We start from the raw sequence: 27,557 nt of genomic DNA on the forward strand, positions 1-27,557 counted from the left end.
TCCAGGCCCATCTCTGTGCTGAGGTTACATGGGCTCCGGAGGGCATCAGGACCCAAACCCGAAAGGGACAGGCTGAGGCCGGCTATACACAAGGCTCATGATGCTTCGCAGGGACGATGAGCCACAGGGTCACCTGCTCCTGAGTCTTAACCATCACAACTGCCTTCACCATCAGTTTGGCCTGGAAAGTGGCCAGGAAGCTCCAGAGCCACCCTCTGAGTCACAGGACTGGATGGAAGATCAGAGGGTGAGAGGGCGGGAGACACAGGGGAGAAAAGCCAGGGGTGGGGGCAAGATGGCGAAGAGCAAAGGAACCAGGAAGACAGGCAAGTTGCTGATGGTGAGAAAGAGAGAGAGGAACAGAATGGGGACTGGATTTTACCGAACTATTCCAGCAATTTAGCAAATCAACAGAGCATCGAGAGCACACACCAGCATGAACGTATATACGAAACAGAGACAGACCCACAGACAGGAAATAAACTTCTGCTTACAAAGGGGAAAGGAGGGAGGGATAAGCCAGGAGCCTGGGATTAACAGATACACACTGTGTGTACTCAGTCGCTTCAGAAGACCCCATGGCCTGCAGCTCACCAGGCTCCTCTGTCCACGGGGTTCTCCAGGCAAGAATACTGGAGTGGGTGGCCGTGCCCTTCTCCAGGGGATCGTCCTGATCCAGGGATTAAACCTGCGTCTCTTACGTCTCCTGCATTGGCAGGCGGATTCTTTACCATTAGAGCCACCTGGGAAGCCCAACAGATACACATTCAGTTCAGTTCAGTCGCTCAGTCGTGTCCGACTCTTTGCGACCCCATGAATCGCAGCACACCAGGCCTCCCTGTCCATCACCAGCTCCCGGAGTTCACTCAGACTCACGTCCATCGAGGCAGTGATGCCATCCAGCCATCTCATCCTCTGTCGTCCCCTTCTCCTCCTGCCCCCAATCCCTCCCAGAATCAGAGGCTTTTCCAATGAGTCAACTCTTTGCATGAGGTACACATTACTATATATAAAATAGATAAACAAGGACCTTTTATATAGCATAGGAAACTATACTCAACATTATGTAATAACCTATAAGGTTAAATCTTAAAGGGAAAAGAATCTAAAAAAGAATACATATGATATATAATACATGATATTATACATTAAGAGTATATTATATAATATATGCTTAACATGTAATTATATAATTACACATTACATATAAGTTACATAATTTATATTATATATGACTTGTATATTATAAATTGTGTACTTATATAGTTATGTATTTATATATTATACATATTATGTATCACATGTGTTAAGTATATGTATATAATACTGATTAACTTTGCTGTACACCTGAAATGAACACAACACTGTAAATCAACTATACTCCAATTAAAAAAAAAAAAGAGCAGCCGGACTTACTTTTAAAGCCTCATGTGAGAGCTGCCGACTAATAGTTAGGGGACCCAGCTCTAAATTGTACTAAATATACAGAAGCAAGTTTCATGGATAAAAAAAATCAATGAAATGCAAAAATCCAGCACAGGAAAGCCCTTCAATCAATGAACTTTCAGGGGAAAACTTTTCTCCTTCTGAAAATTTAAGGTAGACTTTTTACAACAAAATTTTTGACAAAAATACTTGGTACTGAATGGCCTTCCTGCTAGAGTCTCAAATTATCCTCGGATAAGATGCTCAAGAGGGCACTGAGGCTCGGCCCGCACCCCGGGGAAGGCAAAGTAGGACACAGCTTGGGCTTGAACTGCTCCGACCCTCGGCCAAGAGCGGCTGCCAGGAGCCCACACTGGGCGCGCGGAAGCCCAGGCCTGGCTCCAACCCTCAATGGCCTTTCATGTCCAGCCCTTTCATTTTCTGAACAGCAAAGATATGATGAATAGTGATTCAGCTCAAACCTCAGGCATCCTTGCAATTCTCTCCCAAACCCCCTGAAGATCAGGACATCCAACGGCCTTGGGGAGCAAGTAGAGAGAGCTGCCAGACCCACTCACAGCCTTCCGAGCCCTGACTTTAGCACAGCTCTTAGTTTTCACACACAACAATCACTGTTACAATCTGATGCTTTGAACATGTTGATCTACAACAGAACCAAAACTAGTGACTCCATTTATTAGCGAAGAGAGGACGAGTAAAAGGTGATTCTACAGATGAGGTCCACGTGGTGTGTGTGTTAGTTATTGCGGGAAAATGAAGCTTCTCTCAAACCCCTCAGGCTCTAGCCCATGTTAGTTCCCTTATACCTCTCACCCACCTCTCCTGCACCCTCTCTTTTCGTTTTCTCTGGTTTAATTTGATAAATAATACAAGATTATAAAAAGAACAGCCACAGATAATCAACACAGCCCTACCTACTGTATAGCACAGGGACCTCTGCTCAATATTCTGTAATAACCTACACGGGAAAAGAATCTGAAGAAAAACAGATTCACGTATAACTGAATCACTTTGCTGTTCACCTAAAACTAACACAACACAGTAAATCAACTATATTCCAATATAATATAAAAAGCTTTTAAAAAATCAACCATACAAAACTGTAGGAGGTACAAATATGAAAATGCCTCCTGTCCTCCCCTCTGGAACCCACTTCCCAGAGAAACACTGATAAATATTTGTTATGTATCTTCCCAGGCATTTTCTAGAGATAAACAAACATCTAATGCAGAGTGTTTGTGTGGATTTCTTTTACTTTGCCTTAAATTTAATAGATGTAAACTATACTGTATATATTGTTCTGGGCCTGCATTTCTCACATAACAGTATACTGTGGACATTTTCCCACAGTAACTAATACACACACACAAGTTGACCTCATTTGAAGAATCACTTTTTGCTAGTCCTCCCTTCCCTGATAAATGGAGTCACTAGTTTTTGCTCTGTTTCAGATCAACATGTTCAAAGCACTGGAGGAGCTCCCTAGGTAAGAGGAATCCTGCGGCAACTTTAAGAAGATGAAGTACCACTTTGAAATTACAAAATGCTCTTTCCTAATCTGTCCTATAATTGGGATCTTTCTTCCCCCTGCATATGGTACTAGCTTTCTCAAACCAGGGTTTCGTTACAACAGTTCTGAGAAGGAAGTGAGTTCAAATCACTCTGTCCTGAATCCTCCTCTGAGTGAAATTGGAGACTCTTCTCAGCCCACACCTTCCCCACCCAGGGCTGGGAGCCACCCCAGCTCCAACGCCCACTCCCTACAGCCTGGAATGTAAAAAACCGAGCATCTCTGGGAATCAAGCTCCTTCTCCTGAGTCACCGGGGACTCGAGGGGGGCCTGATGCTCTGGATTCCCTGGGGCTGGACCAGAAGGGCTGCCACTGGGGGAGGAAGAGGAGGAGGAGATGGAGGGGAGAGGGAGGAGGTGGGAAAGGAAGAGAAGGGGGAGGAGGGGAGAAGGAGGAGGGGGAGGAGGAGATGGAGGGAGAGGGAGCAGGAGGAGAGGGAGCAGGTGGGAGAGGAAGAGAAGATGGAGAAGGGGGAGGAGGGGAGTGGGAGGAGGGGGTGTGGGGGAGAGGGAGAGGAGAGTGAGGGGGGGAGGAGAGGGAGAGAAGATGGAGAAGGAAGAGGAGGGGAGAAGGAGGAAGAGGAGGAGGAGGCAGCCCATCTCAGGCACAGACCACTCTGGGGAAGCCAGACACCAGGCCTGGTGGAGTCTGAGAACTCAACTGCTGGTGAGGAGTTAGGGCTTTTGAAGAGCACCTCTTTATATAAGGACTGTGATAAGATAGCAGTATGTATGGTGAAAGGATCATATTACTAGGGTTCGGATTAGGGTTAGGGTTATTAGATAAAATGGTCTGTATAGTCAAAGCTATGGTTTTTCCAGTAGTCCTTTATGGATGTGAGACTTGGACCATAAAGAAGGCTGACCTCCGAAGAATTGATGCCTTTGAACTGTGGTGTTGGAGAAGAGTCTTGAGAGCCCCTTAGATTGCAAAGAGATCAAACCAGTCCATCCTAAAGGAAATCAACCCTGAATATTCACTGGAGGGACGGATGCTGAAGCTGAAGCTCCACCTTTGGTCACCTGATGCAAAGAGCCAACTCACTAGAAAAGACCCTGATGCTAGACAAGACCCTGATTGAGGGCAAGAGGAGAAGAGGGCAGAAGAGGATGAGATCGTTGGGTGGCATCACCAACTCAATGGACATGAATCTGAGCAGACTCCAGGAGATAGTGGAGGGCAGGGAAGCCTGGCGTGCTGCAGTCCACGGGGTTGCAAGGAGGCAGACACAACTCAGCAACTGAAGAACAACAGCAGGTAAAGAGATGGTTAGAGCAGGGACCCTCCTAACGCACAAGCATCAGGTCACCCCGCGCGCTCCGTCCCATAAACCTGGACTGCTGGGCTGTGCTTCTGGTTCAGCGGGTCTAAGCCTGGGAATCTGCATTTCTGACAAGTGACCACGTGATGCCAATGCTCCTGGTGCAGGGACCACACGTGGACTTGGGAAGCATCATTAGCTAATCTGCTCGACTCCACAAAGTCGTGTGCCATGTACCTCACTCAGCATTCATTCTAGAAAGGCAGAACAAAAACCAGGTCCCGCCAGCTGAAGCCCTTCATCAAAAATAAACTTCAGGCTTGTATCCAGCCCAACCCAAGTGATTTATCCAACCCAACCCACTTTATTTCCTCAAGTTATTTTTGCTTCTTGTGAATTATTTTTTTAAGGACAAAAAGGCAAAGACACTTTCTGAAGAGTGCTAACTCAGTCTCTGAAGTATAAGGATGACGTCTGAGACAAGTCACGTCAAACGCAAAGTAAAACAAATCCAACTAAGCCCAAGATATAAACAACTTCAAAATAATTTAGGGAGGAGGAAGGGAGGAAGTCAAACCAGAGCTCCATGACTCAGCCCATGGGGACCCACCGGGTTCAACTCCATGCGGGAAAGTGCCAGTTACAGAATCTCTGAAAGTTACAACAGGGTAGGTTGATGCCGCCACTGTTTGTTAGAACATTTCATTCTTTCCTCTTATCTCTAAGGCCCTTACACTGAATGGAAACGTTTTAAGGAAGAAAAGGACTAGGAAGATTAAATCTCAAAATCGGCAGAAAGGCCGGCCAGTTGTGAGAGAGGCAGAGGACTGGGTCTTCCCGGCTCACTTGTCCCCAGATATGACGCCAGGGCTACAGACGACCCAGCTGGACGGCAGAGAAGCCAGCACGCGGAGACAGGATGGAATTAACGTCTTAGTTTCAAGGGCAAAGTGAACCTTCAAAGTTTAAATAAAAATAGGATTTGGACTCACCTACTGGATATTTAGAAACACTCTCCAGAGCCAAGACCTCAGCAAAGTCCTTTTCTGACTCTGGCTGGACCCTCTGTCCTGACCTCCTTCCTTCCCTATGCAAAACCCCTCACCCCCAAACTTCAAGTAAGGAAAAGCTCCCACAGCAGCATGTGTGGGGAGACAGAGACCAGCTGCCTCAGGACACGCTGGAGACGTAAGGCTGAAGAGATGGCTGATGGCAGTGAAGGAAACCGCGCCCCCGGCCCCTGAGCACAGAAAGCGCCGTCGTGAGCAGCCCCCAAGCTCAGCACTCTGCCCGCATCACCTCCTGTCTCGTGGCCTCCCTCTCACAGTGGTTCCTGCCCACCCGTCTCTCCTTTATGAGGCGCAGAGGCTCGGGGAGAGGAAGCGATGGGCTTTCCCAGCACGAGGAGCGTCGCCTGTGTTCCCAGGTGAGTATCCATCACCAAGGTTCTCGTACCGACTTCCCGGTATTCCCAAACAGAGGGGCAGCCACCCTCTTCACACTACCTGGACATTAAATAGATACTAAACCACATCATTTCCAAATTTTTAGAAGCCTTTTTCTGGTGGGGGGGTGGTTGGTGCTGAGCTTCATGACTCATGGGATCTTAGTTCCCCAACCAGGGATTGAACCTGGGCCCTGGCAGTAAAAGCACCAAGTCCCAACCACTGCACAGCCAGGGAACTCCCTGGAAGCCATCTTTAAAGAGAGTGAGGAGAAAGGACAGGATGTATGAGGCGGATGTATTCTGATCGTCATTTACAGTGACATCGGGGACCAGGGACTAGATGCTGGGTGTCTGACCCCTGCCCCGTCATGTGCCAATGGGATACCCTGATGGGGGCTTGGAACTAGGCTGCCCACTTCCAAGTCTGTTCTGTACCTCGCTAGTTTCATGCCCTCGGCACTCAGCCAGCTTCACTGTGCCTATTTCCCACCTGTCAGGAGACGCTGGCAATATTACTGATTTCCCAGAAGAGCTAATTCATTTAAAACTCAGCTCAATAAAAGCTTTTTTTTTTTTATTATTCTTCAAAACTTCTCGATGAAGTATTTATATTATCCTTGGTTGCCTCCTTCATTTTATAGCTTCACTCCTCTAGCATCATTTAATCTCTTAGTAATCTGACTCTCCTAGCAAATTTGCAATAAAACTGCAGCAAACGATGAGAAAAAGAGGGACTTCCTTGGTGGCCCAACGGTTAAGTCTACACACTTCCAATGTAAGGGATACAGGTTTGATCCCTGGGCGGGGAACTAAGCGATGGCCAAAATATAAAAAATTAAAATTAAAATAGTCTTTTAAAAGATGAGAAAAAGAAGTGATGGAAAAAATAGGTAAGTCTAGAAAAAGTCAAATTCTAATAAAAATCATACATTTGTGGTCTTCTGACATTCAGATCAAGAACCAGGGAGAGACAGAAATAGAGGCTAGAAAAAAAATGTAGACTTTAGAAAGAAATGATTCTCATTTCCACCAGTTCCTATTTCTAGGACTCTGTCTGACAAAGGCCCTCTTGCCTTCCTTTGCTTAATCTCTTTTATCACTAGCGCAGGGGCGTCTGGTCGTCAATGGCTGCCCCTCTTTCTGCTCAGCTCACTTGGGCTCTGGGAGCTGAGTAAAACCAAGAACAAGTGCTCAGGTGAACAGGGCGTCTCTCTGCTCCAGGTGACTTCCCCCCTGGTGCTCCGGGGCCCACCCAGCACCACGCGAAAGCTTGGAGAGATGCACAGACTTGCGGTGGGGCGGCCTTCACACTGTAGAACTGCTTTTTCTCTGCCTCTGCCTTTTGTTTTTTTAATGGATCATGGAAACAGCCTTTGACAAATACACTTCATGCTCTGAATGGTCAAGCCGGAGGGCGATCTGGCTGCTGTTGTCCGAGGCGGGGGTCCCACCTCTCCAGCTCACCATGACACTGACCTTGCACTTTTCATGTAACTTAGAGCAGCTGTGATGCTTCACCGCTCCCCCTACCCCTGCCCCTGAAATCTGAAAGCCCTGACCTCAACTCTTCAAAGTTGTATAAGAGCCATGTTCTGGATGCTGCAGAGATGCCAAAGTAGGTTACGCGGTGCTATGAATCACGGCGGGGTGTGGCACATCCCTGGTGGCTCAGGGGTAAAGAATCCGCCTACGACGCAGGGTGTAATGGGTCTGTGCTGGGAAGCTCCCGTGTGCCTCGGGGCACCTAGAGACCGTTCTCTGCAGCAAGAGAAGCCAGCACCAGGCACCGCACTAGAGGGCAGCCCTGGCTCGCCGCAGCCAGAGAAAGCCCACGCGCGGCAAGGGAGACCCAGCGCAGCCAAAAATGAAAAAGAAACAGAATTAAAAAGAACCATTCGGAAAGAGTGAAGCACACAAACATATAGTTAGATATGGCTACTAAAGCCTGAGAGAAACTGCCTTGAGAAAACCCCGCTGGCGAAATTAATAAGGATTTCCCCCATTTCAGAAGAGGGTGCTTTCGACTGTAAGGACGCACCATTTAGCAGAAGCTTTATCTTTTCAACAGAGACAGGGAGACTTCTGTCAGATATGGCCCATAACTGAATATGAATCCTTAATGGACATTAGCGAGAAGGAAAACACCACCACAAGCCTCTCCACTGACTGGACGCCCCCACGATGACGGGTGTGTCAGGATCTGGCCATAGGAGGCCCATCCCAGGGAGAAATGGGCACCCCCTCCACCATCCTCTCCGCAGAAACTCGGATGGAGATGCTGAGTGAGGCCCCTATGAGCTCATCAACACGGAGATGTGTGCAAATACCAATACTGTGTTAAAGGGCTTTACCTACTAAAAATGTTAAAGAAAGGGACTTTTAACCAGGCCCCACCCCAAGCCCTTGGGAAAAAAGAACACAGGCCATCAGAACGGGAAGAAAAGGAGTAATTCTGAAAACAAAAGTATCACTGGTTTGAGGATCCGGGGGACAAAAAAAGCACAGCTCTAGTGACTGGACTTACTGGTCTGATGAGCTCTGGGGGTGGCCAGTGGATATTTGTGGTGTGGACAGGTGACAGCCCCCCAACCCTGCCTGGGGGTGAGAACCTACTGTTTACACGTGCCCCCTCCCCCCGCTGCCCCCGGGTCCCCAGCTCGGGGAGGTTCGGGCTGGCACTTCGCGTCCTGTGACTCAGCACCAGGAAGGGGATGTTAATCATCTTTTTTTTTAACCCAAGTCTCTGCCTTTTCTATTTCACACCTCTCTTGAATATGTAAAACAAGAAACTGTACCTCCTACTCTTGGCTCTGCTCCGTAATGACTACGAGCGGAGTAGCGCTTCTGGCTGGCGGCCAGCAACAGCACCAGGCCCAAGTCCACCACCCAGGCTGGACTCTCACACGCCCGCCGGCTGAGGGCTCTTACCTGGGGCTCCGGTGTACATGATGGAGAAGACATTGATGGCGATGGTGGCGGCGTAGAATACAGGAAGCGCCCGGAGGCCGTTGGGAACGGGGTCCTCCTGCAGGGTAAGGAGATGAGGGGGCAGGTCAGGACTCCAGGGGTGTCTGCAGGTGGGCAAGATGACACGCAGTGCTGCTCGGAGAAAGCCCCTCCTGAGGCTGTGTGCACCCCCAGACCCAGTGCTGGCCTGGGCTGTCCCTCCCACACGAGCGCTGTGTCAAAGGGCCGCCACGGGGACCAGCAGAAACATCAAAGCACAGGGACCGTGTGGGCTGGCAGGACACTTGGGGACAGAGAAGGGGCTGCTGGTGAGGCCAGCTCCCAGGACCCAAGCCCCAAGCCGGCCTCCCCTTCAGAACCCAGGGCGCTCGCTATTCTAACGATGTGCACACTGGCCCTCTAAATCCACCTTCCACAAATATTTTCAGGCCTGACCCTCTGAGGACGCCCTGAGAAAGTCAAGTGACTTAAACACCACGGCGTTACTACTAGATTTTATGTGACTCCGTGACATGTTTGCTGTGTTGAAATACATAAAGTAAACACAGAACTATGTGCTGCTGCTGCTGCTAAGTCACTTCAGTCGTGTCCGACGCTGTGCGACCCCATAGAAGGCAGCCCACCAGGCTCCCCCGTCCCTGGGATTCTCCAGGCAAGGACACTGGAGTGGGTTGCCATTTCCTTCTCCAGTGCATGAAAGGGAAAAGAGAATGGGAAGTCACTCAGTCGTGTCCAACTCTTTGCGACCCCATGGACTGCAGCCTACCAGGCTCCTCCGCCCATGGGATTTTCCAGGCAAGAGTACTAGAGTGGGGTGCCATTGCCTTCTCCAACTATGTGCTATGAGTTTCCAAATCTTTTCACAAAGTAGAGCATATCACCTTTAACTGTCACACTGAAAAAGAACTGTGGGCTCTTTGTCTAAGAAAACATTTTTTTTTTTAACAACCTTAAGCTTCTGGTACAACATTTCCTAAATCTAATGTTTCAAGAAGAACGGTACTGCATGTGTTTAAGGCAAAATATCACCTGGGAGAATATTAGAAATTAAGAGTTCACAGAGGAAAAATGTAGAGTTTGAGGGTTTGGATCCACAGAGAATTCTGAAGCAAAAATATGAACTGGGAACTCAGCGTAGCACTCGCACGTAGGTGTTGCTTAAATAATTCAAAAAGGGGCTAATTTCTAATGACTGTGTAAAACACTCTTGTACATTGATATGAATCTATTACCTACCCTATTACAAGGAAAATCAAGTCTAAACATTTCCTTTTTTTTTTTTTAGGTCTAAACATTGATGAGAGCTACAGAAGTCAGGATCAGTAGCGCATGTGCATGCTAAGTCACTTCAGTCGTGTCTGACTCTTTGCGACCCTATGGAGTAGCCCACCAGGCTCCGGTGTCCACGGGATTCTCCAGGTTAGAATACTGGAGCGGGCTGCCATGCCCTCCTCTTGATGTGAGCTACAGGAGCCAGGATCAGGAGAGACTACCTCAAAGGTTCCTACTGTCAAACGCAGACGTGCAGAAATTAAGCCCGTTTGCAGAACCTAAGCGCATCAAGAGCCTGCCTAGAAGGTCTCTAGCGGCCCCCAGCACAGTCAGGAGGCTGGAGTGAATGGAGTGAGGTGTCAGGAGCACTGAGAGTCGAGGTGGGAGGTGACGCAGCCGCACGGGCGTCCCGGCCAGGCTCAGGAGGCGGCAGGTGAAGGGCAGGCGTGCAGGGGCGGGCAGGGCCTGGGAGGAGCGTGCCGTCCCCTGATCTGCCATGGGCCCGGGACAGGAACCTGGGCTGAACCAAAAGCAGAACGCCCACACGCTCACATGCCTGCCACCTCGGCTTCCAAACTGTTCTTTTCTGGGGACAACAGCTGCTGAAGATAGACTCCCAACTGGTAGCTTGTGAAGGTGTAAAGTCTTCTGTTTGTGTGCTGTAACTGAATCACCTTATGTTTTCTTAAATAACCTACTCTTTTTATTTTTTGCCTCGCCACAGGGCATGCAAGGACCCAGTGCCCTGACCAGGGATCAAACCTTCAACCCCTGCATTGGAAGTATGGACTCCTAACCCCTGGGCCACAGGGAAGGCCCCAGAGAACCTATTCTTAACACACGAGGACAGCTGCCTCACCGAGCCCCGTCTCCTTACCTCCTCCTTTCTTTCCTTCCTTCCACCCACCCATCACCTGTCACCCATCCAAGCAGCCTTTGTTCTCTCTCAATAGACACTCAGCCGGCGCCTCGGAAGGGCTGGGCAGAGCTGGGCACTGCCTACACATGTGAACAGGGAGTCATGGTGTCCACTCTCAACCTCACAAAGAGTGAACCGGGAGCCAAGCAGGAAATAAATCCCTGCACGATGGGAGAGTGCAGTGATGAGAAGGCAGGCGCTTGTGCGGACACAAAGGGAGGAGCCCAGTGGAAGCTGGGGTGGGAGGTGGGGCTTCCTGGGGAGGGACACCTGGGGGCGGAGGAGGGGCAGGAGCCCGCCTGGCAGGGATGCCCGGGGCAGCAGAAATGAAAGGGGGAGGCTTACCAGGCACCTGCCAAGATGCTAACAGGCCCCGGCACAGCACGAGCCCGGGAGAAGGGACGGTCAGTGTGCGATTACCCAAGAGACCTCAGCCTGACTCGAAGAAGAGCCGTGTAAGGACACAGCTCCAGGCAGGCGCGTCCGATGGGCCTGGCATGTGCCGAGTGACCAAGGGCAAGCGGCAGGGCTTATAAAGCGCTGCAATAACCCCTGACGTTCCCCTAGAACACTGATCTCAGTAAGTTTTCATTTTCATCTCATTTTATTTTTGATTAAAAAAAAAGTACCTCCATAGGTGTAGTTCCTGCTTTTTATCTTGTCCTCAAGGACAGGAAAAAGAAAAAAATCCAGTGTCTCATGCTTCCCTTCCCCATTAGAAAACAGAAAATACCTTCCATCTGGGTAAAAAAATTCTCCAGTTGTTTTTAGTGCTGGGCAGTTTCAAAATCTAACACTATCTCACTCTATTCTGTTTACCGGTCACAAAATCATTGTTTTTCCTTTTTGAGGTGTGAGCATTAGTGCCCAGGAATGCTGACCAGTGAACTAAGTCATAGGGCAGGGCACCTCGTGTCCAGTCCTGGTTCCGGGGGGCCCCCAGGCACTCCACCCGAGTCCTCAGCCTGCATTATAATAATGTCTGATTCCAACATCCGGGGCTGTGCCTTAGTAATTACCCCTCTGAGCCCTCTCACTATTAATTTTTATTGAGCAGAACCAAACTTAGTTCTAAAACTTAACTAAAAAAGATAATAAACTCGCTTACCTTTTTTAAGATGAACATTCTGATCAGTACAAACAGCACGCCAGACATGAAACCAGACAACAGTGGAGATATAAACCAAGAAGCAACTGAATAATTAAAAGAAAATCCAATGAATGTTAAAATTCTACACAATTCAGGTCCTATTTACATAAAAAGTGGTAACTAACAGACAGCACACACATTAACAAACATTCCTAGAATCATTCACCTTTAACTCAGAACTCAACAAACCCACTGACCTCCACAAGGGGGTCACCACCCTCAGACACAAGCCCCACCCAGACAAGCATGAACTCCTCCAGCCCACCATGCACACGGCCACCCCAGCTCTGGCCTCTGCAGACGATTCCTCTGATTCCCACTGAGCCCCTCCTGTGCCAGCTGCGGGGCTAGCTGAAAAGCGGGCCCCGTCCCTTTCATATTCCAAGGCCAGCCTGGCACTGTTCCGCAGCCTCTGGCCATGCACTAGAAACATCTGCGGGAGTTTCCAAAAACCAGTTAATGCTCCGGCTCCAGCTACAGAATTCTGATTTCAAAGGTCTGGAAAGGGGCTTGGGCACTGATATCTTTATTGCTCTCCCAGGTAATTCTAAAGTGCAGCTGGAATCAAACCACTGTTTCAGGAGCCGGGGATCTCGGGTGAGCTTCCCAGGATCTTGGGTGAGCTTCCCAGGATCTCAGGTGAGCTTCCGGGGATCTCAGGTGAGTTTCCTGGGATCAGGTGAGTTCTCTGGCCGTTTGTGTCCTGCCTGGCAGGTCAGGCATCTGTTCAGGCCTCAGAGGCCACTATGATTCATAAGATGATGGAGGTGGTTGAGAGAGTGTTTTTCGCAATGGGCATGTGGGTACTTATGGGGTTCGATGGATTTTCCTCTCGCTGAAGAAGTCAGAGGCAGGAAGCAAGCTGTCAGACCTCTCCAAACAGTCCCCACTGGGCAGCCCACAGTGCAGAAGGAGCACCAGGTAGGCTGGTGGGGAGGACTCCTGGATGCAGTGGGGGTGAGTACCTCACTTCCACACTTCCCCAGCACCAGGAACGCTGACTCCTGGACAAGGGCCCAAAGTTTTTCTCTGACTACAGACTGATTTCAACCAGGTAAATTTCTTAACTCCCTGTGAACAGCAAATAAGACACTGGTTTTCAAAGCTGAATGACAATGCGGCATTTGATAAGAGCATCCAGAGTTAAAAAAAAAAAAGCCTAACTGTTCACCATCTTTGCTAACAGAAATTTTAAGGGAAAACATATTATCAGCATACATGAACATTTAAAGGAAAAAACATAATGGTAACTTTTAATAACACTTACTCTAGAAAATGTAAACTTTCCTTCTTATACGTAAAAGAAAATGCCAATTACCAATCTTGACCAGCTCCATCCACTGCACACCTTGGGTACCAATTGCAACGAGGGAGAACCCTATGGTGGCCCCGACGATACAGTGAGTCCCCGAGATTGGGAGCCTCAGGAAGGATGCGATGAGCTGCCAGACAGCTGAGCCTGTGGGTTGAGGATAAGAGACAAAGAGAGGCAAGTCAGGGACACGGTGCAGTGTCTCAGATCGCCACAGAAGGAAGAAACCCACACTGCAGTCCTCCTTCCCCACCCCTCGCTGGGGTTAATTGTCTCCGGAGTGTTTCTTAACAAAGTCCCGACAGAAACCAGTCAAATAACTATAGGCAAAGGAACGTTCTTCAACACGGAAGGGATAATGATGATTTATTCAAGCGAAAGTCTTTGATGGTATGAAAAGAAAAGCCTGATGCCAGCTACAAGTTGACTGTGTCACGTTTAAGCAAGGATGCAGGTGATGAGTGAGTTCTGATGTGAAGTGCGGCCAGGACCAAGCAGGAGACTGTGAACCAATGAACGTGGAGAGACAGAGACAGGAAAGGCTGTGTATCAGAGAAGATTTTGCTGCAGTTAGCATCTTTTGGTTGCATCATAAGGAGACTGGAGACAGGCTATGTATACTAATATGTAATATATATTAGTATACTAATCTGTATACTAATACTGTATACTAATTGATACAAAAGAGGGTAAAATACAAACATCAGATCACAGTATTAGGACTTCCCTGCTGGTCCCATGCTGTGCTTAGTCACTCAGTCATGTCCGACTCTTCGTGACCCGATGGACGGTAACCTACCAGGCTCCTTTGTCCATAGGATTCTCCAGGCAAGAATACTAGAGTGGGTTGCCATGCCCTCCTCCAGGGTAGCTTCCCAACCCAGGGATCGAACCCAGGTCTCCCGCATTGCAGGCGGATTCTTTACTGTCTGACCCACCAGGAAAGCCCTGGTGGTCCCGTGGTTAAGAATCTGCCTGCCAACGCAGGGGACACAGGTTTGACCCTGGTCCAGGAAGATCCCACATATCCAGGGGAAACTAAGCCCATGAATCACAACTACTGAACCTGTGCTCTGGAGGCTGTGTGCCACAACAAGAGAAGTCACTGCAAAGAGAAGCCTGCGAGCCACAACCAGTGAGCAGCCCCCGCTCACTGCAATTAGAGAAAGGTCCGAGCAGCAATGAAGACCAGTGCAGCCAAAAAAATAAAAATCACAGTGTTGCACACCTAAAACTGCTATTACCCATATGTCACGTCAATACACTCCAATTAAAAAAAGAGGGTAATTCCATGTTGCTTTTCATAGTTTTGTCTCTCCCATGAGAAGCAACCGTGATACCAAACCCCACCCTGGGCACCTACCCACAGCCCCTGCCCGGCCGCCAGGCCTTTTCGGTCTGCTCCCTCCAAGCCTGCTAACTCTCAGGAGTCAAGAGGATCCCTGGGTTTTGGCTTTGTGTCCTTTCACCTCAACTTCACCACCCTCTTCCAGGCTTCGTGTTTTTCTAGGCCAGAGTTCACGCCAGATATTTTCATAAGCAGATCAGGTTTTGCAGGGAGTATTAAAAGCATCGGCTGGGGAGAGATCGCTTTCAGAAACAGTTGTTGAATAGCTCATGAAAGACTGCAGGGGAACAAAGGGGCGGGCTGATAAACAGGGCACGTCATTAATCCCAAACGTTAATTCTGGAAATCTGGTTGCTTGGCAGCAGCAGTGCCTTCAAACAGACCCCTGGCATTTTCTCCAAAAATATCTGCGCTACAGAGGCTCATGAGAGGTCCCAGTTTGTGTAGCAAGGGGACAGCTGCTCTGGGAGCGCTGGGCACCATGACCTTTGAGCTGAAGCGGGCCATGACCCCAAGCCTATCCCTGAAACGTGTGTTGGGAGCAGAAGGGCCAGCCTGGGGCTGCCAACCTGGTGACAGGCTGGATGGCGGCGCCCACGCTCCCCCGCGGACAGTTCTGTGAGCCAGGACACCTAAGCCCTGGGCTCCTAGGGGGACGGATTGTTTTAAAAATAAAGCCAGAGTTGGGAGTGTGTTACACAGCACAGAACTAGAACTGAAAAAGCAACCTTTATGATTGATAGTCTTACAAAAATTAAAGTAACCCAGTGATGTTATGGGAATGAGAAAAATTGACCTACGTGAACTCAGACCATGAGGTTTTCTGTCTTGAAAGCCACTCTCCTCTCCCTGGGGTGACTTTATAACAGGAAGGTTTGTAAGGAGAGGTAGGGGGATAGGGCTGCCTGAGAGAAAGAGGGGAGAAATGACTGGAGGATGGAGTGAAAGAAGCCTTGTGTGCAGGGGTCTTGTGAGGCGAGAGTGGGTGACAGGCCTCTTCGACCTTGGGGAATCCTGAAAGTGAATGGCATTATATTAATATTAAGAAAAACAGTGGAAAGGACTCCCGTAGAGGTCCAGTGGCCAAGACTCCAAGCTCCCAATGCAGGGGGCCCAGGTTCCATCCCTGGTCAGGGAACTAAGGCCCATACGTCACAACTAAGAGCTCTCATGCTGCAACTAAAGCTCTTGGATGCCACAGCTAAGACCTGTGCAGCCAAATCAACACATAGAAATAAATACTTAAAAAAAGGAAAACCGTGGGATAAAGAGATAGTCTAACCTAAAGATAAAGGTGACCTGCCACGAAGGAAGGGATTAAGTGTGGGATTGGGGTGCAAGGAAAAGAGGGCAGCAGAGGATGAGATGGTTGGATGGCATCACCAACTTAATGTACATGAATCTGAGCAAACTCTGGGAGATAGTGAAGGACAGGGAAGCCGGGTGTGCTGCAGCCCATGGGGTTGCAAAGAGTTGGACACGACTGAACAACATCGGGTGCGAGACAAAACCTGGGGAGACTGGGGGGTTAAGATGGCCTCTCTGAGGCTACGGGCTCCCAGACGATGCAAGAATGGTAGGGCAGGTGTGGGTTACAGGGCGGCCGAGGAGACTCAGTACTTCCGGGGGTGCTTCACGGTGAAGGCTTGGTCACGCTGCTGTGGGTACTGCTGTGAAAAGATGGAGAATTCTGAATTCTCAGTGGGTTTTGGGAACCATGGGTGGTTTCATACTGAGTGGATTGACTACTGCTTTAGGGCTGAGCTAGAGTTCCCAGAGAGGCCATGTTCGGAAAGCCTGGCTGGCATGAAAAACATCTTCCACCCAATCAACTTAACGCTACCATCATGCTATGGGAAAACACAAAGACCCATGGGCTTGGGGCAAAGTTTATCAAGAAAAAAGAGAAAAAAAATAGAGTGAAAAAGACAAGGGAGGAAAGGGGAAAAGAAAGGGGTGTTGGCTTTAAAAGAGGAAGACTGGGAGAATTCAGGCATTTGAACAGAATCATCTTCATTTGAGCCAAACATAATTATATCACCCTCTCAAAGCTACCCAGAATTCTCATGTTCAAGGAAACCAATTTTAAATGTCTAGGTAGCTCTCATCTCACCAACTCACAACAAAATAGGCTTTGAGATTCATCTAACCACACACACACAAAAAAAAAAAAAAAAAAAGAAAGAAACCAAAGCAAACAAAATCAAGTTATTCAAGCAAAACCACAAACTGCTTTGGTTAACCTAAATTCTAGCGGAGGTAAGTGTACTTCATTCTTTGAGTGGAGAGACTAGGCCAGGGGTGGGGAAAGCCCAAAGCCGGGCAAATTATGCTGTCCACACAGCAAGTCAGTGGTGACACGGAGCTCAGCTCACAGGGCTTCTGTTCACCTGGGGCCCCGGGGTAGCCTCACCAACAAATCTCCTAGACAAGCACCACCACTCCCCACAGGGCCTACCCAATACAGGGAGAAATCGCTATTAAAGCTGAACTTCATCACTCTAGACCACACAGGGCGCTACTCAATACTCTGTAGCAACCTATATGGGGAACGAATCTATAAAAGAAAGGATGTATGTATAACTGACTCACTTCACTATATACCTGAAACTAACTCAATACTGTAATTCAACTCTAAGCCAACAAAAATTTAAAGAGACTGAACTTGAGCAACGTTTTCACTTCTCCTTTACTTTCAATATATCTTGTCCGCATCACTCTGACTGGCAAAACCTTAATTTCTGCTTGATTTGATTCAGTTCAGTTGCTCAGTCGTGTCTGACTCTTTGTGACCCCATGGACTGCAGCGCACCAGGCCTCTCTCTCCATCACCAACTCCCGGAGTTCACTCAAACTCAGGTCCATCGAGTCGGTGATGACATCCAGCCATCTCATCCTCTGTCATCCCCTTCTCCTCCTGCCCCCAATCCCTCCCAGCATCGGAGTGTTTTCCAATGAGTCAACTCTTCACATGAGGTGGCCGAAGTATTGGAGTTTGAACTTCAGCATTCGTCCTTCCAATGAATATTCAGGACTGATTTCTTTTAGGATGGACTGGTTGGATCTCCCTGCAGTCCAAGGGACTCTCAAGAGTCTTCTCCCACACCACAGTTCAAAAGCATCAATTCTTTGGCACTCAGCTTTCTTTATGGTCCATCTCTCACATCCATACATGATTAATGGAAAAACCATAGCTTTGACTAGATGGACCTTTGTTGGCAAAGTAATGTCTCTGCTTTTTAATATGTTATCTAGGTTGGTCATAACTTTCCTTCCAAGGAGCAAGCGTCTTTTAATTTCGTGGCTGCAGTCATCATCTGCAGTGATTTTGGAGCCCCCCAAAATAAAGTCTGACATTGTTTCCACTGTTTCCCCATCTATTTGCCATGAAGTGATGGGACCGGATGTCATGATCTTCATTTTCTGAATGTTGAGCTTTAAGCCAACTTTTTCACTCTCTTCTTTCACTTTCATCAAGAGGTTTTTTAGTTCCTCTTCACTTTCTGCCATAAGGGTGGTGTCATCTGCATATCTGAGGTTATTGATATTTCTCCCAGCAATCTTGATTCCAGCTTATGCTTCATCCAGCCTGGCATTTCACATGATATACTTTGCATATAAGTTAAATAAGCAGGGTGACAATATACAGCCTTGACGTCCTCCTTTTCCTATTTGGAACCAGTCTGTTGTTCCATGTCTGGTTCTAATCGTTGCTTTTTGACCTGCATACAGGCTTCTCAAGAGGCAGGTCAGGTGGTCTGGTATGGTTGATATGATAATGTCTTACATATTGATCACCACTACTGAGGGCAATTTTTACAAGTAACTGTTATTTTTCTAAGGGAAATGTCAATTATACCTGACTATGATGAGAAATATATATTCAGTGAAGGTGAGTAAAATTCAATCATTACAGTAACTGTTATGGTAAATGAATTCTTTGGTTGTCAAATCACCCTCTATTAAATTATTTTTCTTAGACGTTCTTAACGAGCTGGGCACTCCATCACACCACTGTTGATGTCACCTATGAGGTGATGGAGGTGGCGGCTGTCAACACGGCAGTCCACAGACTGGGTGGTCCCCAGGACCTCTTTAATGGTTGCAGACACTTCTCCAGCCAAGACCACCGCTGCATCTGTCAGGTAACGTTGACAGTCTCATCAAAAGCAGTGTTTCTGCTGTGCTTAATGTTTTTCTGCTTCTTTCTGTCTTGGCAGCTGCTTCAGGGCTCTAATCAGGGCAGAGGCAGAAGGTACCACCTCAACGTGGGCCTGTCTGGGCTGAAGGTCACTTTCATTGTCATCCTCACACCCTTCCAATCACTGGTTGCCTTGGCCATGTCATCACCAACCTTTTTTTTTTTAGAGACAGACCCAGGAGGCCAAGCTTGGGGGCCAGGGCAGACAAGGGACCTACTTCCCCACCAGGGCACTTTAGGTACACAACTTTGATCTTGTTGGGGGTCATCGAACTTAGGCGGCAAGCTGGGGGTGGCTGATGTCGGACAAACCTGGATTTGGGACAACCTAAGAAAGTTGCATCTTGGCCGCCTCTGAGCCGAAAGTCTGTGTACTAAGAGCAAATATTTAATTCTTAAAAATAATGATCAGTTATATCAATGGTGAGCCTTACATTTTTCAAACACAAAATGTGCAGCTGAGGAAGAGGAACTCTGAGCACCTATGATCAGCCTACCACGTTTCAGTTCAGTCTCTCAGTCGTGTCCAACTCTTTGTGACCCCATGGACTGCAACACACCAGGCCTCCCTGTCCATCACCAACTCCCGGAGTTTGCCCAAACTCATGTCCATTGAGTCGGTGATGCCATCCAATCATCTTATCCTCTGTCGTCCCCTTCTCCTCCTGCCTTCATTCTTTCCCAGCATCAGGGTCTGTTCAAATGAGTCAGCTCTTTTCATCAGGTGGTCAAAGTATTGGAGATTCAGCTTCAGCATCAGTCTCTCCAATGAACACCCAGGACTGATCTCCTTTAGGATGGACTGGTTGGATCTCCTTGCAGTCCAAGGGACTCTCAAGAGTCTTCTCCAACACCACAGTTCAAAAACATCAATTCTTTGGCTCTCAGCTTTCTTTATAGTTCAACTCTCACATCCATACATGACTACTGGAAAAACCATAGCCTTGGCTAGACAGACCTTTGTTGGCAAAGTAATGTCTCTGCTTTTCAATATGCTGTCTAGGTTGGTTATAGCTTTCCTTCCAAGGAGTAAGCATCTTTTAATTTCATGGCTGCAGTCATCATCTGCAGTGATTTTGGAGCCCCCAAAAATAAAGTCTGACACTGTTTCTACCGTTTCCCCATCTATTTGCCATGAAGTGATGGGACCGGATGCCATGATCTTCGTTTTCTGAATGTTGAGCTTTAAGCCAAGTTTTTCACTCTTTTCTTTCACTTTCATCAAGAGGCTCTTTAGTTCTTCACTTTCTGCCATAAGGGTGGTGTCATCTGCATATCTGAGATTGTCAGTATTTCTCCCTGCAATCTTGATTCCAGCTTGTGCTTCATCCAGCCCAGCATTTCTCATGATGTATTCTGAATATAAGTTAAATAAGCAGGGTAATAATATACAGCCTTGACGTACTCCTTTTCCTATTTGGAACCAGTTTGTTGTTCCATGTCTAGTTCTAACTGTTGCTTCCTGACCTGCATACAGATTTCTCAAGAGGCAGGTCAGGTGGTCTGCTATTCCCACCTCTTTAAGAATTTTCCACACAGTGGAATTTTTCACATTTATTATGATCCACACAGTCAGAGGCTTTAGCATAGTCAATAAAGCAGAAATAGATGTTTTTCTGGAACTCTCTTGCTTTTTCGATGATCCAATGAATGTTGGCAATTTGATCTCTGGTTCCTCTGCCTTTTCTAAAACCAGCTCGAACATTTGGAAGTTCACGGTTCACGTATTGCTGAAGCCTGGCTTGGAGAATTTTGAGCATTACTTTGCTAGCGTGTGAGATGAGTGCAACTGTGTGGTAGTTTGAGCATTCTTTGGCATTGCCTTTCTTTGGGATTGGAATGAAAACTGACTTTTTCCAGTCCTGCGGCCACTGCTGAGTCGCTTCGTAGTATTTAATTCCTTACTCAGGACCTGCGTCTGCTTCCAATCAAAGACCTCAACTACTTCTCAGACTAACCTGCTGCCACAGAAAAGATGATGGGCCATCCTAAACCTGGCCAATGACCTGCACGTCCTCGGTGCTATGGAAGTGCTGCTGGTGACTCATCTTGGGACCCGTGGGAGGGAGCCGTGTTCTCAGTCCACCAGCCTCCAGCCTCCCATGGCATAGCTCTCCCCACAAAAGCATGTGCCCTGCTGAAAACAGAAAGTGGCAGGACACCCCCTCACCCCCACCCCATGCCCATGCAGACCCGCCGCCTGCTATCTGTCACCTGGACCTAGAGGCAAGTGGAGGAGGGTCTTGTCTGCTGCACTTAAGGCCCTGCTGCCCGAACCTCTCTGCTGCTATGGTGAGGGAGCACCCATATGCTGCCACAGGTCTGGGATCAGCGTGGACAGAGAAGGAACCACTCATCCAGCCAGCGATGCTCCTTCATCCAGGCACCCTGACCGTAACCCATCAGAGGCCCTACTGCAAACAGGTGACGCACAAATGGTCTTCTGGCCAGAAAACAAAACAAGCGTACCAGATGAACCCCCCCCCGGGGCGGAATTAGAAAATCTGAACAAAAACCAACAAAAGGATGACAAATGACAGAGAAGACCAACGCTTCTCGAAACACAGGCACTTGAGATTCATTTGGTAACTGCTCTAAAACTTAAACTGAGAATACCAAAGTTAAGCTAATGAACACTGGTTTTTGGCATCCAAGTTTTTAAAACATCGCCTTGGAGCTAATGAAAAATATATGAAAAAACAGAAATAAACCATCAAGGTTTCTAAATAAACCTAACAAAACCTCTGATTCACTTTAACGTGTTCTTTCTTTAAGAACTTTCAAATAGCTTTAAAATGACAAAGAGCGATGCTACAAATATCTTTTTTTTTCCGGACTTTTTGAAAAGCACTGACTTAGCCAAAATCTATTTGAACACATTCAAGAAAGAAATGGTTGCTTGACATTTGAACACTGACCAAAATCATAACATACAGAAAGCACAAATAAGATATAATGAGAAGCAAGTCTGAAAAATATACATACACATCTATTTTATATATATATATATATATATTGCTGAATTACTTTGCTATACAGCTGAAAATAACAAAACACTGCAAATCAGCTATACTCTAAAAAAACAACAACAACTACCAAACCAGTGTTTGAAAAGTTGAAGCAAAAGTCTCACTTATGGGTATGACAGAAGTCAGGCAAAGAAGTGGGTTGGGGACACACTCCCACGGGTGGGAAGACGAGGCTACTTACCAACCATGGCACTGACCTCCCCGGCCATGAGCGTCTCCACGGTGTTGTTGTACAGGTTCACGTCGATGATGCCCTTCCGGATGGTCTCTCCGACTTTGGCCCCCAGCAACACCGAGCCGGTGGTTTCAAAGATGGAAGCCAGGATACAGGCCTGCCTCAAGGTCACCACGCCCGAGCCCACGGCGGTACCAAACGAATTGGCAACGTCATTGGCACCCACAGAAAATGCCAAGATAAAAGCTATGATGAAACCCAAGATGACCATCCACAGGTACTCGTCCATCGCCATTGTGGACGCGGGGCGCTGGGTGCTTTTCTTGTGCGGAAATCTCTAAAATCGGCCAAGCCTGAGGTTCTACGGGGCGTGAGGCTGAGAGTTTCTGTAAACAGTGAGTCTGCTCTGGAAAGTGCCGGGTGATGTTGGGGCTGCACAAACTGCTAACTGCTGGTTTTCAAGCTACTGTCAGGACAGTTCATTGGGCTGTGTTCAGTCAGCGGTAAAACACATTCCATATTTTCCCTCCTGATCTGGGGAAGCTGCGAGGGCTCCTCCTGTGTCAGAAAGAAAACAAGAGGAGTCAGTCACCCTGAGGACCGGGCGACAACGGTCTGTTCTTCCAGGAAGAAGTGTTTGGGGACGACTCGTGGGCTCTCCCTTCCGCGTGCGTGTAGCCAATCTGACCATGAAGCGATGCTGGAAGGCCGTGAGCAGGCTAACCTCTACCCCCGCCAGCACCAAAAGAGAGCTGGTTCTGCAGCTTCAGAGGGCAGTCACGCTTTACGGTTGCAGACTGACAGGAAGTCCTACTAGGGCACATTTTTACACAATAGGATGAATATGTGTGGCCTTTATTTTAGAAGGGAAAAGTTCTGACAGAGGAGCAAAAAAAAAGAAATGAGAAATTCAGAGTTACAGAGCTCATCAAATACACGGAACATGCCTAACTTCTTGGAGCAGGGTTACCCCAACGTGGCTATGACACTGTGGGGTGTGGCTCCTTGTCCACCTGCTCACATACACACTTCACACCGAGCTTACCAAACCTGTGTCTGAGCACGAAGTGACCCGTCCACAGGGTGATGGGGGAGACGGAAGCTAAAGGGGACAGCGTCCCCAGCAGGATGGGGACACTGGAGCAGAGCCACCTTGTCAGAGCGCGAGGGAGAGCAAGTCACTACTCACCGCCTCCCACCTCACCTGGGGATAGCCAGAGGCCTGAGCACAGCCTGGGAGATCACCCCCAGGTCTCCCCAGGGGCCCCCAGATGTCCTTAGGGTTCCCTGCAGAGCCCTGGGAGATCTAGCAGGGAGTCCCAAGGAGATCTGGGGGAAGCCCTGGGGAGATCTGGGGGGAGCCCCAGGGAGATCTGGGGGGGTCGCAAGGAGATCTGGGGGCAGCTCCAGGAGATATGGTGGAGCCCTGAGAATATCTGGGGGGAGCTCTTATCCCTGGGCTTCCTCCATAGATCTCCTCGGGGCTCCCCCCAGATCTGCTCGGGGCTCCCCCCAGATCTCCTCGGGGCTCCCTCCCTAGATCACCCCCTGCCAGATCTCATCTCATCCCCCAAACCTGCCTGGACCCATTGGCCTCAGGTCTTGCCCACCTCCTCCCCTCACTTGTTCCTGCCTCTTGTGTGAAAACCACCAGCTCCCTCAGCTCAGGGCCTTCGTACCTGCTGGTCCCCGGGCCAGAAACAGCCTCTCTGCCAGCTCACTGCCTGCTCCAAGTCCCTTTCTGCCCAGACGTCACCACCAGAGCGGGCCCCGACCTTAGTAACAGCAGCGCCACCCACCCCATGCCATTATCCCTCTCTCTCACCCAACTGTTTGCCTTTTCTACTGACCACCTCATTCATCCGTTCACGCACTCACTCCCGTCTGGCTTCACGCACGAGGATTCCCAGCTGAGTCCCCAGCACACAGACTAGCATCCGGCACGGGATAAGCCCCAGTCAAGCTGCTCAGTAAGTGAAGAAAGAAGCTATTAGATAAAGGAAGGCTTGCATCGGCTTCTTCCTGGGATCAAGAAGTGATGTCACAGAAGTAATACATCCATGAAGGAAAAATGTCATGAAAAGCTTCAGAGTTGTGGTGTTCTATTATTAGACAGAGTACCACGTCTGTGTACCTGAGTGGTTCTCAGCATTGAGAATGATGCCTATAAATGCTTACTGAACTAGTTAGCCTCATACACCACGTCATATAAAATATAACCATCAGTCAACATTAAGGTTATTTAGAGGGAAAAAAGCAGGACACAAAATTTATGTACCTATGACTGTGGCAATGTTAAAAGGTATATAAAAGACCCAGAGGTAATTTACTAACAGTGTGACAGTGGTTGAGCTGACAAGCAACAGTAGAGATCAAGTTTTTCTTTCCTCCCAAAACTCTATACTGTCGTGACGTGCTTTCCAAATTAAAATAATACATAAAAACAAATCAATAAATATATAGAACCATCTTTTTAGGAAAAATGATCAACTAAAATGCATCAACCACATGTGCTGGCAGCGTGACAGGCCCAGGACGAAGCAGGAAGTGTGCTCAGACCACTTTCTCACTTTCTAGGCTTTGTAGCCCACGTGACTCTGGAGACGTGGGAAAAAGACTGCACTGAGTTGATAAATGAAAATGCAAAGTCAAACCAGTATCTGGACCAATATTATCTACCTTGAAATACAAAGAGTTCTAGATGAAGCCTTGCCGGTCAGGTCAGGGGGCCCAGAGGCCAGCAAGGACAGCACGGGATGCTGTTTACTGAGCACCCTGGTGGCCCGTCACCGGGAAGATGCTGAGTGGCATGCAATGTGGTCCAGGAAGGGAGACGGATGCTCATTGACAGACACACGTCAGACTGTCAGGCGTGCCAGGTGCTAAAGCGGGAGGCCCACATCATACACAGCCTCACGAGCCCACAGGTGGGGCACCTGGTTTGTGTGAGCAGGAAGGGGTCCCCTGCCACTTAGGTGGATGGGGGGTGTCAACCTGGGACTGGGGGGGGTCACTCCAGGCGGTTCCCAGTTGGGAAGGAGTGGCATGATGGGGGAGACCAGAGGCAGCCTGGGGAGACGGAGGCTGGGCTGGACCACACTGCTGGTGGCCACCTGCTAACACTGGGGGGCTCTGTTAGAGGGGTGCTCAGGCTCCCCTTCCTGGCGGCCCCTGGCCACAGTGCAGAGGGGGGCCAGGATGGAGGCAGTAGGGGACGTGGGGAGACTGCCTCTGAGGCCCCTGCACGGCGCAGGTGCAGATGGGGTGTCCTGAACCGGGGACAGTGTGCTGACAAGCAGAAGAGGAGGGATGGAAAGAGGGGTTCCGGTGGCTGATGCCGCTGGGACGCAGTGCTGGCTCGTCAGTGGGGATGGAGACAGGAGCGCTGGGCTGAGGAGTCACCGGGCAGGGTGTTCTCCCATCTGCGCTGTGCTTGGTTTTGTTGGTAGGTGGCAGGGTGGGGTCTGGGCACAGCTCACGGCTGGACACTCGACACACACAGGGGGTAAGGCGAGGCCCTCGGGCCGCCTCTGCTTGGACTGAGGGTTCTCACAGCCTTTGTGGTACCCCGGCACCACCTCAGAGCAGAGGTTCTCTCTCCCACTCACATGACCTTAGACAGCTTATCTCCACAATTGTTTGTTTTCTCCTTCACACTCAATCCCGAAGTTCCAAAGCACCTGGCGGAGGAGAACGGCCTGCCCCTTTTAAGAGACTAAATTATTTCCATCTTGCATGATATTTTCCCAGCCTACTTCCTATTGCAAGTACCAACATTTTGATTTTCTTCATTGATTTTTGTCCAATGTGGGCAAAATGAAGTGCTTAAATAACTACACAACAGGATGCACTGAAAAAGAGGGTCGCGCTGCTGAAACTGAGCCCTCAGCGGGCTGGAAAACCACTGTGCGAGCTTCAGCTTGTCAAGAACGTGGCCAAATTCAGAGTAGCCGAGGCCCGACCAGGAGGCTCGGGTCTGAAAGTAGAGTTTTGAAGGGGTGGGGGGGTGGTTGGTCACATCAGGGAGGAAATTCGACTTATTCAATAAGTAACACTGGGCCAACGTGCCAGCTGCTATCTAGAAGGAAGAAAAAAGTGAGATTCCCTACCTCACCCCAAGTGAAAGATTTAAATATAAAAACTGAAATCAGAATAAAGACTACAGGTAAATATTTACTCGATGCTGCGACAGGGACGCCTGCACGCGACCCTGGAGGCAGTGGATGGAAACACACGTGTGTTCATGGGAATCCTACAGACAGAGGCTCTGAGTGTGGGAGCAGCAATGAAACGCCTTCTCTCTTCCTCAGCGGAGATGCTCAGCCCGGGGCGACGCTGATCAGAAAACCTCCAGCAAATGCCTTGTTCTTCCTGCCTCTCCTTGCCCGAGTGTGAAAACCCCTAAACAGCCAGACTCACAGACCTAGGGTTACAAGACGGTCGTTGGTTTTCCGATGCCCCTGACCTTTTGCACTGGAGGAGAGTTCGAACTCCTGCAAGAAGTACTGAGGGTCTGTAGGGTCTGTGCCCCCGACGGGTCATGTTCACAAGAGCCTCCCTTTCCCCGGTGAGCCGGCGTCTCAGCACCCCGCGTGGTCTGGCGCCTGGGCCTTCGGCTCTGAGCCGCGTTCCCAGGACTCCTGTGTGGAGGCTTCAGACTCTCTTCCTCTGTCAGCGTTGATTCAACTCTCCCCAACGCCCTCCTATCCACCCTGGGAATCGGAATGTTTACAGAAGCGTGAAAACAAACATTCTCAGAATATTTCTAGTCAGGTTTGTACACTGCTTAAGAACAGGAACGTTGCTGAGTTGTGGCATTTAATAAACTTTGGTGCACAGAGAAGCCTGGATCGGCGGGTCCTGCTCTGAAATGCTGCCAACGGTGACACCCCAGGAGACCCTTGACCCTCCCAGCAAAGGTCTGCTCCAGCGCCCCCCACCCCACGCCAGCCTGGGGTCTAACCATCTCCCCAGTTGGCACCTACCAGCCCCAGACAAGCAGGTCCACAGCGGTGGGCTGTGGGCTCTTCAGGGACCCAGACTCACGCAGAAAAGAATCCCAAAGATGACTTCCGGCTTTTTCCCCAAGTACACACCGATTTCCATCAGTTCACCTACGAGTCTCGAACTCAGCTTTTTTTTTTTTTCTTTAAAAAAAAAAAACCACCTCTGATCCTGAAGGACGCTGACTGAGCTAGCGTCACGTTTCACCCAAGTCTTTCTTCTGCCCCGGTGATGCTGAAGGAATTCAATATATCTATAAAATGTCTTGTTTCCTGGGTCTGCTTGGAAACAGCCTAAGTAGGGTAAGGTCCTACTTGATGAGGCTTAATCTTATTTACTGACATGAGCTGAGTCATAACTAACAGTTGCCTCCATCCTCCGGCTCGATTCAGAAGCAGATACCAGGAGAGGGTCCCCTGTGCCGTTCTGGCCCATGAGGATCTTTTCTGAAGGCT

The 27,557-nt window shown here is 48.9% G+C and overlaps 1 protein-coding gene and 1 pseudogene across 2 annotated transcripts in view; both read right to left on the minus strand.

The window, feature by feature from the left end:
* SLC20A2 (solute carrier family 20 member 2) overlaps positions 1 to 27,557 on the minus strand; it is a 110,727-nt gene that overhangs the window by 28,359 nt on the left and 54,811 nt on the right. For both annotated transcript variants that reach the window (XM_069572710.1, XM_069572709.1), the window contains exons 2-5: positions 22,105 to 22,656; positions 13,352 to 13,492; positions 11,992 to 12,077; positions 8,654 to 8,750 (exon numbers count right to left, since the gene is read on the minus strand). In XM_069572710.1, coding sequence (XP_069428811.1) covers positions 8,654 to 8,750; positions 11,992 to 12,077; positions 13,352 to 13,492; positions 22,105 to 22,393 — 613 coding nt within the window. In that variant the 5' untranslated portion in view covers positions 22,394 to 22,656. The remainder of the gene's footprint in view (positions 1 to 8,653; positions 8,751 to 11,991; positions 12,078 to 13,351; positions 13,493 to 22,104; positions 22,657 to 27,557) is intronic.
* On the minus strand, positions 18,680 to 20,942 carry LOC138430792 (large ribosomal subunit protein uL11-like; annotated as a pseudogene).

Source organism: Ovis canadensis, chromosome 26 (assembly GCF_042477335.2).
Source record: "Ovis canadensis isolate MfBH-ARS-UI-01 breed Bighorn chromosome 26, ARS-UI_OviCan_v2, whole genome shotgun sequence".
NCBI classification, from domain to species: Eukaryota; Metazoa; Chordata; class Mammalia; order Artiodactyla; family Bovidae; genus Ovis; species Ovis canadensis.